Raw genomic sequence first — 14,380 nt, 5'->3', positions numbered from 1 at the left:
GGAGGGTTGTGATGAGAAAATAAAATTTCTGAATGGAAGGAGTAGGTGGAACCAAAAAGTTTTTGTGTGTGTGCTGCCAAATCAAAATTTCCCACTCTTTTGGCTAAATAATATTATATATGTGAGATGGCAGTTGAATATTTGTGCACTATATACAGTAGTAGATAAGTAAGCCCAATAAACGTGTCTCGTCACTCACTCCTGCATTTAAAGCAAATAACTCTCTTTACTGCTCTCGCTAACTACACGAAATGAATGTATGCTCCTCCGTCATATTTTGCAGGTGATATCGCCGTGCTGCCGAATCATAGGTGAAAGTTGGGAGGGGTTTATGACACGAGTTACTTCATAGGTGGCGTTTTTATTTTGGCCTCAATGAAATCAGTCTCATTATACTGTACATCACCTTTTGTTTCCCTAAAAAAATTCAATCCTCTTATAAATTAACACTATAAATCCTGCTGGGAAATGTTGACACTTTATTTCATGGTCGTCGGAAATCGGAATTTATTAGACGTTCAAAATCCAATGATGATGCAGAAGAGAGAAAACGTTTATCTTCAGAATTGAGAGCAGCAGATAAGAAATGGCTGCTATTGTGGAGTTTACATAGGAATGAATCAAACCATAAACCACTCGAGAGCGACTAAAAAAACGAAGTGAAAAAACTTCCTGATGATAACTGTTTAAACAAACATATGTTATAACGATAACACGTTAAAAGAAGAAAATTAATGAAAAAAAATAGACCCACTTGATCAGAGCAACAAGTACTTGATGACTTGGCCATTAGCCCGCTATGCGAATACGTAATTGTTCCCAATCACAAATTTGAAGGGCGCTTTACTTACCACCAGCTCTCTCTCATTGTGTTGTCATCTCGCTAGACTTATTGCGCAATAGTAGTTGGTATCAGGTGGTGCGGGCACTTCTATGATGCAACTTATAGGTGTGTGTGTGAATGAATATTCTACGGACTCTCGGCCTCAACGAGAATTCAACTAATTTCGTCGTTAACTCATCCTTTGAATTTCAACAAGATTGCTTGAGATTATGTCTGAAAACGAGGAACGTGAACCGGAATGTAAGTTATCAGCGTGATTTGTTTTCGTGTAGATTTCGACTGAATTATCATTTGCATTGTGTTTGTATTATACTTTAGTTTCTTATGTATGTGGAATACGTTAGATCTCATCAGAATCTCCCTCGTGTGGTTAGTTGATTCAAGTCTGAATTTGTGTTATTATGTTCTCTTGCCAAATAACATGGTATTGTATGATTGCGGAAACGTTTCTTTAATACCGGTAATTTAAACTGATTTCAATCACTTTGATTTCGTTCGAGAAATGATTTCGGACAACCAAATTATGGATATATTTTTAAATTGTTCAACTGATTTCTCACTGAGATAAGATCTAATTTTGTGATTTCTATCGGATATTTTGCTGGATGTTTTATACGAACCAATTACGATATTGAACGAGCAGGGAAAATCTGATTTTTGATCAGTTTGAGATGCTGAACATAATGTTTTCCGTCAACTAGAGATAAATGTGTTTTTCTCTGAGCTTTAAATTTATATTGAAAGTATTTTTATTCAGTAAATGGATTGAATGGCTTTGATTGGTTCGGGCATGGATCACTGTGTAGCATATTTTTTAGAATTGCATTTAGCAAAAAGTAGGTCAAAAACACAACGTTTACTGGATACTTGTTAACTAAAATATAACTCCTATTTCTTTTTGATTTTCTGCATACTGTGAATTCCGTTTCATATCACGCATTTGTATGTTACGGCCAAAGCCCGAAATCGGCCAGTTCACCAACTGGCCTATGTCCTAATTTGGCTTTCGCTGGCCCTTATATATCGATCCCTATGAATCTGGGTCATCGCCACGTTGGCGTATTTTTTTGTGATAGTTATGGTTAGCTATGACTATTTTAACGATCAAAAGAATCGGAGTGTCGACATCTCAGGGATTGGTATATAGGGATCTATATTTGGGGGTCGGCGAAGCCCGAAATTCTGAAACTGGCCGGCCAGTTGCGAATCGGTCTATTTCGGGCATTGTCAGTAACATATAACTTCTCGTATAGAGTACGTGATTGGTGTGGGGGTGTCGTCTTATTTGCGACCGGGACGTTTGCGACGCAAATAAGACGGCTTCCCGTCTTTCTGGAAATTTCTTTTTTCCGTCACAATCTCGTCATGCTAAAATCTCTTCGTTGACGAAGAAAGCCTAATTTATTTATTAGCATATAGTAACTAAAATAAAACATTCATTGTGTGAATAGTTATTTCATAAAACCCATGTCAATCTTAGTCTGATGGGAGAGGATTTTCACCGTCGTATTCATCGGTATTTATCGCTGGCATCAGTGGTATTCATCACGAATTTTCACATTAACACTGTCATTTTGGAAAGGATCGATAATTTGCTGATTTGTCACGTGGTGGACGCATCAATCTCATTCGTTCAAGATCTAGGAGGAACTGTGTAGACCCTGAACTGATAGGTAGTGTGCATTTATGGTTGAGTGCTAGGAATGAATTTGAATTTTTTATCGGTCATTTTTAAATGTTATTTGTAGCAAGCTAATTTAAAACATCTAATCAGTTTTTTCCAATAAATAAAGTTTGTGATTTTTAAGGCAAAATTTTAATCGGACCATCCTTAATTATGGTGCGACTGAAATTAACTTAAATTTCTAAAGCCGATTTTTAAACTTACGCTGTTATGTAATTCTATGTTGTGGTGTTTGGTACTGAAAGTATGAAGTAATTCCTCTCGTGATAGTAGCATTACCATTTGTGATTCTGGTACTTGTTACTTAATGAAAAATGTGTACAGAGTTTTGTGTAATTACTTTTTTTTGTAGATTTTCTTCAAGATCGAAGTAGATGCGCTTGAATAGTGACCAAAATTGATCATTTGGCTTCTGGGTCACTGACATGCCGTCGATGGCGCCGTCTGACAACTAGATTGAATTAAGTTCATTAACGTGTATACCCTGGAGCGGCATTCGTATTCGCCGGCCGGTATCCACCTTTGGATCATTAGTCGTGAAGAGAGAATTCCCAGGTGTATTTTACGAGTGACTTTCGCACGGTATTCGATATTCCTAGTTATCGCCTGGAATTTTTTTTCCCCTTCCTTCCATGCTTTGATGTAGGCCTACTTACTGTTCAGATAATATTCATTATTGACGGAATTTCGGCGCGTTTCTCATTTACAGTAAGTTGCCATCATAAATAGCTTGAGCTCTGATGCGCTACTTATAATTCAGACCACTCACGTCTCAATCTCGTACTGAGTAGACCACTTTCTTAATAATCGCTACTTACGACCAACTAGTCGGCCTTTTATGTCAAGAGTGTTTTATGATTGATCCGACTTAGGAAATGGGTATTTCTCCTTCAAAAGTAGAATTTCTACATCACCACTTCAATATTTTTCTCTATTTTGTGAGCCTGGATCAAATTGAAAAAAAAAAATTGTTCATCTCCCAATTTTCTTTCTAGCCGAGCACTGTTTTTACCGAAGAAAAACAGTCCTAAATAGTAATAAACGGTTTTTTCCCCCTCGGCCCAATATATCGAGGAAACATTTTCTGGATTTTTTTTCCTTATACCGAGAGGAATTAGGAAAGAATAGTCTTCGCTTGGATCTTTTGCATACCGGGCAAACATGTTATCATCTACATCGCTGGGGGCACGACCCTACCTTCCGTATTCTATGCACTCGCAAGAGGGTCTGGGTTCAAGTCAGGGCGGGGACGAGATGACTATCCGAATTGACCTCGGCATTTAAAAAAATCCATAAAATATGTTTCCAGTCTTAAATAGTGTTTATTTTCGACTTTTCAACCCGAGTCTACACCAGCAGCTGCTACCCGCGCAAAAAACCGATTTTGAGGTGTAGCTATGTGAAATCGACCATTGAAATCTCCCTCGACCTCAAAATCTGTTTTTGCGTGGGTAGCAGCTGCTGGTGTAGACCCGGCTTGATGGAGCTTCCGATGCTCGCAAACCAGCGTCGCACTTGAATGGGGCATCCGATGCTGGAAGCGACAATTATGAAATTAAATCATTTTCTTTTCTCTTAAAATCTAATTGAGCAAGCTCGTACGGATCAATTTAAGCGTCAATACAAATTTTCTAGTCGCCATGGTCACCTGGGATATGTCAAAGCCTGCACCTAAATGGTGCATTAGAAAATATTTATCCAAATAAATCGGACCCTATTGGATAGGACATGGATGTCATCCAGTCATGCACTAGAATTATTTTTATAAGGCTTGAATATTGTTTACTGCTGTCAATGTCCTGAGTGGATATATGCAGTAGATAGATAACAAACATGGTATTCAAGGTTATTACATTCTATCTTTATAGGTATGATTCCAGAACCCGATTACAGTGAGGGTAAGAGTGACCCACTGAGACTTTTTGGAGGTCGAAAGAGCAAGAAAGGTTCTACTCCACAAAATGGGGTCCAGTTCACAGAAGATGGATTGGTGGTGCCCAAGAAACCTACAAATCCTTGCTTGGAATCTTCTGAGAGGCAAAACCTGCACAGGGAGCTTATGTTCAATCAGAAAATGTAAGATTTTGTTTGTAAGATTCTTTTTAATGTATAAAATATAGACAGCCCAGTTCAAAGGGAATAAGCTGTTTGTAAGAGTATCGTAATGTGATGTTTTGACAGTTAATTTGACACCAAGAGGGACTTATGAGCTGACACATTGCGATGGAGCACCCATGACTGGCCTTCCAAAGATATGGTCACTTGTGTCTCACCGAATCATTCAGGCATATGAGGCCTCACTGGTCCCTTTTGGTGTCAGAATATCTGTCAAAAAACATCATTTTCTTGATACTTCCACAACCAGCTTATTCTCTTGATCTTGATACATGACTTTTCCTCTGATAAAAAATTTGCTTACGGGGCAACAATTCTCAGGTTTTGAAAAAATGCACAAAGGCACTGGAGGATGTGACAAGGAAAACGTATGAGCAATGGTAAAAATGCATAATTGCACAGGGTAGTTAATTTGAAGGAAACGCTGAATAAACAGGTTCTATCTGTAATCATTCTTCTGTGTTAAAATAAGTTCCAGAACATAGTAGTATATTTCTTTTAAGATAGTATGCTCTTTAATGTTATTGCATTGCCATACTCTATGTGCAAGTAAGTATAATTTTAAGGTGTAATTTTGTTGGTTGGTATTTTCAAGGGGTTTTTTCACTTGAACCCGCCCAGGTTTTTTCAGGGTGGGCAAAATCAGACCAACCCTGACTGAAGATTCAGACTAATTTTTGACTCAAAAGAATTCTTAATTCTTTTCCGTTGCATAAATTTATTGTCAGCATCTACAAATGCTCTGAATTTTTTTCAATGTGTTGAAATATGAATACCTTTATACATATCTTGTAATTTTTACAGTGGCAAGAGCGTTATAGGCCAGAAAACGGAACTGCAGAAAGCGATGGAAAAATTCAAAGAAGACCAAAAGAAGAAAGAGCTTGAAGAGGAGAAAACCCAAAACAAGTCAGCTTTTGAAAAGAAACTCGAAGAGCAAGCTAACAAGATCAAATTGGTGAGTTTTTGATTAATTTCTCATTCATTTGTTAAGAAATGCATTTTCATATCGTAGTTTCATATAAAGGATTAACTGTTTTCTTATATTTGTGTTAGTTTATGTCAATCTTCCTATGAGAATCATTGCATTTGCCATTTATCTAAATATCTAATAGATCTGTTATCTTTGCAAGTGATAACAGATGTGTCTGCTAATGTCGACGTAGCTGAATATTTATCAGAGTTAAATGGAATGAATAAAAACATGATGGCATAATGATGATATTAAATTACCATATGTGAGGCATAATTTTGTGCTTCCACACTGATGGTCTGTCATAGTTACCCTGAGTGCCAAATAGTTTAATAGATATATCTTTAGCATAGGTTATCTAAAAATTCAAGAAGATAAAATAGTTTTCGTTGGCAATGACTAAGTAAATTGAGGAAACAGTTATTTTCCGGATATTATGCTGATGTGAACTCGGAAAGAAAAGTCATCACGTCTATGCCGGGACAAGAACCCAGACCCTCTTGCATACCGATGACTTTTCTTTCCGAGTTCACCTCAGCATAATATCCGGAAAATAACCGTTTCCTTGATATCTCGGGCTGAGAAAAAGCCATCTATCTCTCTAAGTAAATTGAATTTCATAATATAATCATCATTCCTTTGCATTTAAACTAATTGAAACTAGTTGAAGTGACAGAAAGGCTGACAATTGATGTGGTTTCTTCTCTTTATGCAGAACTTATATAAAGTGCATTTTTATATTTTATACCTATTATTAGAATCTCTTGAAAATTGAACTAATATATTAGAACAAAGTATTCAGTTATATCACAGTTTCAGTATATCCTGCTTTTTCTTCATCTCCTTACATGCAAGATCTAACGCAGGGTCACTCCTAAAAACTGTACATATGCCAAATAATTGCTGTTACGATATGTCAAACCACAAGATGACAGTAGTATTTTGTTTTCAAGTGTTGATAATTGATCCATGAAACTCTCATTGAATAGCTCACAACTGTGTTTTTATGTATTTTTGATGAATCAAAATTAAATTTTCGTTACATAGTTTATTTTTAAGGGCACAGTATCAGAAAAGTGAAATGTGGTTTTTGTTTCTTCATGGTGAAATGATATTTTTTATAAAGTGAATATCTGTTATTTATTGAAATAAAGTATAAGGAAAGTACAGCCGATTAATAGTGTTAGTCCAATATTGAAGAAAAAGGACATATAGTACTCTCCTCCAGCATTATTTACAGAAATAAAAGGAATATTATGTGGAGAAATGAAACGTAGAAATTATGAAAGTTTATATTTCCTTCATAATATTGTTTTAAAAAGTACATTTTATTTAGGGAAGAATTGTACTTACTTTTTTTTTTAAATAATGAGATTTATTGTGATTGCTAGCTTTTATATGAAAGTATAGATATTCAATCAGACTGTATAAGAGAATGGACAGGTTAAGTTTAGTTTTTTTTTGTTCCGTCCCATTGATTACACTGCTCAACAAAAAAAAATCGTGTTATTAAGGGAATTTTATTGGTTTTAGAGTATATTCGGACTGATAATTCTAAGTGTGGCATTGGTTTTGTCAGATTTGCTCAAGTTTTTGAGATAAAGTGAAAATTAAATTTTAATAGTAATACATGAGAGCAGAGTATGATGATTAAGGATTTGATGGTTAATTAAAATTGTACAAATTACATTATTAAGTGTAGAATGAGTACAACTCGGGTCTATCGCCATCTATGGACAATTGACTACCTTGGGAGTTGTGCCAGAAGTGTGTGTGTGTGTGTGTACCTAACAGCCAGAGTGCGTATTTAGTGTTTGATTTTTCAGTGCTGCCATCTGTATTTCAGAAGGGAAGTAAAGTGTCATGATTGAACTACATTTGTACTGTTTGTAGATCTGTGGTGAGACTTTTTAAAGGGGAGATCGGCTGTCATTCGCGCCTCAAGTTGGAAACCACAGAGAACCAACTTCAGCCGCCGACCATTGTGGTGAATGTGGGGTTCAAACCCAGGACCTCGCGATACAAGTCTTTCACTATAACCACTCGACCACCACAGGGGCTATGTGGATACTTAATTTTTATGAGTGATAAATTTTAGGATAAATATATTCAAAGTTTAGCTATCGTCAAAATATTCATTTCAGAGATATTGTGGCTCAGTAACTCTTGAAAATTGTTGAGCTTGTTTATAGCAGTCGTTCTCAGCCATGTTAGAAGCCAGCTGCCCGTTGAATTTCTTTTTTTGTAAGTGAAAGGCTGGGTCATACAACTAATGGGAAGTTAATGGAAAAATGAAACTAAATCATTTTCATAGCCCATGGTGTAGATGGTGTCAGAGCTTAGTACCTAGCACATATCATTCAATAAGATGTCTTGATAATTAGTCTTTTAATTTTTAAGCAGTGAGATAGTTTTTGTGTATCTAATTTGATTAATTGCTTATTAATGCAACATTTTCAATAGAACCATGCAATTAAGTTTTCTATTAAAGAATTTTCTATCTAATGAAGAATGTCTTGATTTCTCAAATTTTTACATTTGGTGAATGCAGGTGTTGGGGGAGGAATATGATCGAACTGTTTAAAATTTTCAATGGGACGCACCATGAGTTATTAATACTCTTAATTATCCGCTCCAACAAGGAGACACCAGTATTGTTTAGTAAGTAACAATTCCAGATTGTGCTCCAGGGAGTTTTTCTCTAATGAGATTAATAAGTGGAATAGCTTACCTCTGGGGGTCATGAATTCTAACGCAATTGATGAGTTTAAAAAGAATTATGATGGGCATAGTGGGATAAATCGAGAAGCTATCCATACTTAAAGGCAACCATAGTCTTTTTTTGAGATATTTTTTATGGGCATAGTTTTTCAGCCATTGCATTGGGCAATTTGCCTGTTGTGGTCTTTGTATTATACAATTTTGAAGTGACTAATCTTGACTAAAGTGATTATTTGTTATTGATGAACTTGCCGACCCTGCTAGGAGGGGTGAAAAGTTTTTGCCGTAGTAGTAAAAACATGGAAAAATAGTTTTTGCAGTATTTTTGCCAATGGCAAAAATTGATAGAATTAAAAATTTACACTTATACTTTAATAGAACAAATTCAAAAAATCTTAACTTGTTCTGCAAAGATGCAATTAAATCACATGCTGCGGGCAACCTTTTAAAACCCCACTTATAAAAGTGCCAGTAATTCAGCCATAAACATACAAGGCAACAAATCTGCTGTAGGATGAAAGTACATTTATAGGAGCAGAGTTATACTAACTATGTATTTGTTATTTTTTCAAGTATTAAAATCATTTCCATTCTGCTCAAGTTGAAAATTGTAGGAATTTAAATTTGCCATCTCATAAGAAATATTTTGTTGTTAAACAAACTTTGAATAAATGTACAAAAGGTCAAATGATAATGAAAAGCTTTCACAAGCAATACATCTCTTCAATGGTATTAATAGGAAGATGAAAAAATAAACAATAGAAACTATTAAAATTATAATTCCAATAAAATAATTGCATAACATCTACAATGTAATATGCGTTTTTGTCTTTTTTCCTATTTTTGCCACTGTTCCAGCAAAAACCCAATCTTCCTATTTTCTAAAAGGTATTAAAATCATGAAACTGGAATGAGAATATTTTACACTAATGTATTTGCTTGTATTCTTTCTCTTAAAAGATTTTTTCTGTTTTCAGCAAGAAGAAACTGAAGCGAAGAAAACAGAGCCAGCTATTGAAGACCAACCAGAATTTCTTCGTGTCCATGCTCGGGTTTGTGCACAAACTGCTGAACCAGCTACGTAGCATTGCTATTTTTCATCCAAGAAGAGAAAAAACAAATCTCTAGAACCAAACCAAATACCTTGCCTCTGTACATAATTCAGTGAATATAAAATGACATTTTTGGTTTATGGTTGTCAAGCTTCTGCGAGTTAAGATGTGAGAAAATCGCTCATAAAAAAACTATTGGAAAAGAGAATCGTGTACCTGTGCATTTTACAGATTCGAGAGGATGCTTAGCCTCAATGTGTTTAGCATTTTAATTATTTTTATACATTTTCTTTTAAGCTGTGTTTGATATCTGTCATTCATTCTCAAATTGCATTTGGTAAAAGAACATTATGAAAGGGAAAAACCTGTGTGTATATGAACTACTGCTCAAGTCATATAATTCCTATACATTACAAAATCAAATGTTCACTTCTATCGTCTTAATGTTAAAGAAATAGCTTTTTAAAAACATGTGCCTGTATTTTGAATGGGATTTTTTCCAAATCAAACCAAAAGGTGTCTTGAAACGATATTGTCATGTGTGTCCATTAAAATTTAGAAATATGGCCTTGACTTCATGGAAGGGTTGTTCATCTTTCCATTTCCTAACTTTTCTCGATTATTCTGATTCATTGATATTTTTCTAACCCTCATGTAGATATATTTTCTGTACAGTTTTTGTTTTTTAATGTATAGTCAGTATCATAAGTGATCTTAAGAGCATCAAAATTCAAACCATTGTGCTTTGGTTGAAAATGAAGTATGCAAAAGTGTTGTTTAATTTATATAAGGATATTTTCGAAGAAGCTTATCCGTGTAGTTCACTATGGTGACAGCTTCATATGGTGCTTACCATATTATTTTTCCCCCTTTTTGTATATTTTGATTCCAAGATGACTTCAACCATCGTTTGAGTGACATATCACTGAGAATATTTGACATTTGCTTTGATTTGAATGCATTTCTGTGTTATATGTATAGATTTTTTTTTTTTTGCTGTTTTGTAGCTTTGTTAATATTTCATGAGTGTTCTTAAGCAAAAAAGCATTTGAAATTGTATTTTTCTGTATGTGTAAATTTGAATGTCGAAATGTATTTTGAATGCTGAGAATTTTATTTTATGGAGAAAAGATTTTTAAATGAATGGATATGATTTAAATAAATGTGTTTTCATTATTCTTGCGTTTTAATTCCTTCAATATAAAACGAGTCTCCACTTGATTTAGAAATAGCGTAATACCTCATACAGTGAAACTTCTCTGAAGATAACACCTGCCGAAGTACTAGTTCTTTTCTTGTTCCAAAATTTTCTTGCATATTATTGCATCACTTAAAATGGTCAAATTTTTTTCAAGCAATAGAAGATGGTCCTCTTGTTTAAAATTTTCAAAAAATTTCAGTATGCATTTTTTTTTATTATAAAATTTTTATGCAACTGTAGATCAATTTAGCCCAAGAATATTAAGACACCAACAAATAAGGCGAATACACGAAAAATTCAGTTTTTTGGCTTGTTCATTGGTGACTTAAAATTTTTATGCAATGAGAAAACTATAGCATTAGACAATGATATCCAAGGCAACCACGTTTTAAGAGGTGGCCCCTGGATAGTGGTGAACTAATTTAAGAAAAAAAAAAAACATATCCTCCCCCAAAATCGCTGTTATTTTATGGGTGAAGACCATGTCAATTAAATCGTTCAAAAGGGAGATGCTCACTTCACACTACGTAAAATTGATATATAGATTTGGTTTGTAGGAGGGAAAAAAAAAATCTAATTACATATATAAGTAAAATACTGTTTCGTAAAATGGAAATTTTTTCTTAGATATAGTTCCAACACGAGAGAAGAGAACAACCTGCAAGTCCTAATTTGGCCTTTATCTCATCAACCATTCGTCGTAGATTGAGCATTTTTAAATTAGAACCATACCTCTATGTCTACAAAAATGACTTTGCACTGATTTCGAGAGTGAAAATAGTGTGCCCTAATTAGAGACACAAAGGTGTTGCCCTGTCTCTCCAGAGGAAAACAAAAAAATTCATGTTTTCGAGTGCAATGAGATATTTGAATTCAAAAATCTAAGAAGTTTGAGAAATAACAGCATAAATGAGGGAAAGAAGCGTTATCCATTAGTTTATACTGTTCTTTCCCATTTCCTCCGATTTTTGAATTCAAATATCGCTCAGAAATGTGGAACATTTTTTGTTGGCCTCGGGAGAGACAGGGCAACAACTTTCTTAGTCGAAGTTAGACAGTGGTGTCATCACATAAAAATTCATTTTTTTTTTTTTTTTTTAGTTTATGACACGCTGTGTATTTTCACTCAAAACTAACACAGATTGATCTCTGAACACATTTTGAGCATTTCTCAAGTTAGAACCATAACTCTACGACGAATGGTTGATGAGACGAAGGGCGGATTATGACTTACAGGACCGACACATGTATGCAATTGCATCTCTTTTATCTCAGCTTTTCCCGCCAAATTCGTTAGAATAGAAATATATACAGGGTTCTTCAAAAAAAGCATCACCCGATTTGAAATGCGTATATTACGAAAAATATTGAACGTAGACACTTAAAGATTAATTTTATATTACCTGGCTAATCAGTTTTTTATAAACCCCAAATTAAAGGTGCTCAATATGTCACACTTAGGCATATATATACACACACACACACACACGTTAGTCAAATTCGCCCCAAACTTTTGCGAGCATGTTTGCATCCACTGCGAGTGAATTTCTGTGGACTACGTGTGAAACTGTCGGATGCCCTACACATTTTCGTCTGACATGCGGGGACGGCCAGAGAATTTCCCTTTACACAGACAGCCCGTGTCTCGGAATTGTTTAAACCATCGCCTAATACTCTGAGCGGTAGGAAGTTCAACACCAGGGTATTGTCAACGAAAAGCACGATGAACAGTTGTTATGGATTCACACTTCGCGAAGCTTAGAACACAAAACGATTTCTGTTATGCAGTCACCATCTTGACAAACACTGAAGTGGTGACCAAAGGAAGAGCGTTAGCGCTACCTGTCGGCAAGTGCGTGAAACTCGAAATTTCCCCCTCTTTCTACCTATACATTAGGGTCGTTCATGTAGTACGTCAGAAAATTTTTAGTCATTTTTGCCCCCGCCCGTCAGCAAAATTTCGTCAACACTGCCCCCACCTCATAACGCATATTGATGGGAACGGAAGCGGGAGGAGTGGGCCCGTGTGCCTCCCTCTCCAGGAGAAATTTTTTTTTAATGCAATAAATATTTTAAAAAAACAATTTCGAAAGAAAATATACCCTTATTATATTATATTATAATTGATTTCTGTTCATTTCAATGCTATTTGAAGGGTAAGAACTTCAAAATTTCTCTAAGAAATTCATTGCGACGCACCTTTTAAGCCATGGCTTGCCCCCCTCAAACCTAATTTTGTTAAAATGAACTAAGCGGCACATTTACAGATCTTTTAAATGACCCGTGGCACAATTCCAGAGCATTTAAGTAGCCCGTGGTACATTTTCAGATCACCGAAGTAGGCCTCAAAGATCACTTTTACATTCAAAGAGCACTTAAGTAACCCGCGACACATTTAGAGATCCCTTGAGTGACATGTGGCACAGTTTTAGAGCACTCAAGCGGGCCCCCAATGCGGTTCTACATCACTCAAGTTACCCGCGGAACATTCCCATATTATTTAAGTGATCCGTGGTATAATTGCGAATTACTTGAGTGATACGTAGCACAGTTCCAGAGCACTTAAGCGGCTCGAACACATTTCCAGAGCACTTAAGTGGCCCGAACACATTTCCTGAGTACTTGAAGGATCCTGGAAACATTTAGAGATCACTAAAGTAGCTCTGTAGGGGACTTATGAATAGGGGAATGTTAGTTCAGGTGCCCAATAACTATCGAAAGGTTTTTTTCCGTTTTTGACGCACCGAATAAGATGTCATGAAGAATATTTCATATCGTCATAAAGGGTGGTTAATGACGTAAGCATCATCCAAATCCCCCCCCCTCCTTTGTCATCATAAGTCAGCAACTCGGAACCCCACCCCATCGATGCTGACGTAATACTTGAATGACCCCTTATTCAATCGAAACGGATTAAAAGCTGAATAGTTATGTTTTTTTTTTAAATCGGATGATTTTTTTAAAATACCCTGTATAATTTAAAAGATTAATTTAAAAAATCAATTACTGAATATTAAGTTAATAGGTGGCGTATTTAATTATTATTTAATTACTATATAGATGGCGTATATAGATGCCTGTGTAAAAAAAATCAGAAATTTTTTTTAAGAAAAACGTGACAAAAAACACTTTCGACATTACTTAAAATTCCATCAGTGAAGAACGAAGTCTTCATATGCAGATTATACATTTCTTCTTAAAGTAACAAAATTTGCATCTGCAGAAAAAAAAATGTCAGAATATACATCCGTATATGCATAGACATAAGATTAAGATTGGTTATATTATATCTATGCGTATATGTGATATCTAAGGATTCTAGAATTTTCATCAATTCTGGAGTTATTTCACTCATTAATTCTAAATTTTCATCGAAATTCTGTTTTTTTTTTGTTTGTTTTTTTAAATTCTTAATGTTCATCAATATTCAGGGATTTTTTTCTTTCATCACTTCTGAATTTTCATTGGTGAGTAGATAATTTTTAGCATTACTGTATATTCCTGTAATAATACACCAATATATGAATCTTTGGATGCCCAATATTCCTCTCCTCCATAAAATATAAAAATATAAGGTTGTTTAGGATAGACCCTAAAATATTTTCTCACCGGGAGCGGGAGATCTGATAAGGGCGGCGCTGCACGGGGCCCGAAATTATGAGGAACAAGCATTCACCCCTGGGTGAACTCTGTCCACCCCAACCCTTCTGGGGAAGCATGCCAAGCTCTTTGCTGCAAAATGAGCACCCACCGCATCTCTGATGCTACACTGGTATAGATGGGCGGAGAC

General features: G+C 35.3%; 1 protein-coding gene across 3 annotated transcripts in view; it reads left to right on the top strand.

Moving 5' to 3' along the window:
- LOC149075624 (uncharacterized) overlaps positions 1-10,567 on the top strand; it is a 123,465-nt gene extending 112,898 nt beyond the window's left edge. For 2 of the 3 annotated variants that reach the window (XM_089243113.1, XM_089243112.1), the window contains 3 exons: positions 4,397-4,604; positions 5,448-5,601; positions 9,315-10,567. In XM_089243113.1, coding sequence (XP_089099239.1) covers positions 4,397-4,604; positions 5,448-5,601; positions 9,315-9,422 — 470 coding nt within the window. In that variant the 3' untranslated portion in view covers positions 9,423-10,567. Of the gene's footprint in view, positions 1-214; positions 1,085-4,396; positions 4,605-5,447; positions 5,602-9,314 lie in introns of those variants that run through there. The other variant, XM_089243114.1, reaches the window with a different exon arrangement.
- Positions 10,568-14,380: the final 3,813 nt, after the last annotated feature.

Source organism: Pholcus phalangioides, unplaced genomic scaffold (genome assembly GCF_987345545.1).
Source record: "Pholcus phalangioides strain wild (caught in Gottingen) unplaced genomic scaffold, Ppha-v1.0 ptg000015l_1, whole genome shotgun sequence".
In the NCBI taxonomy this organism is placed as follows: domain Eukaryota; kingdom Metazoa; phylum Arthropoda; class Arachnida; order Araneae; family Pholcidae; genus Pholcus; species Pholcus phalangioides.
Note: the sequence above shows the minus strand (reverse complement) of the source record. Positions and strands in the feature narration are given on the sequence as shown.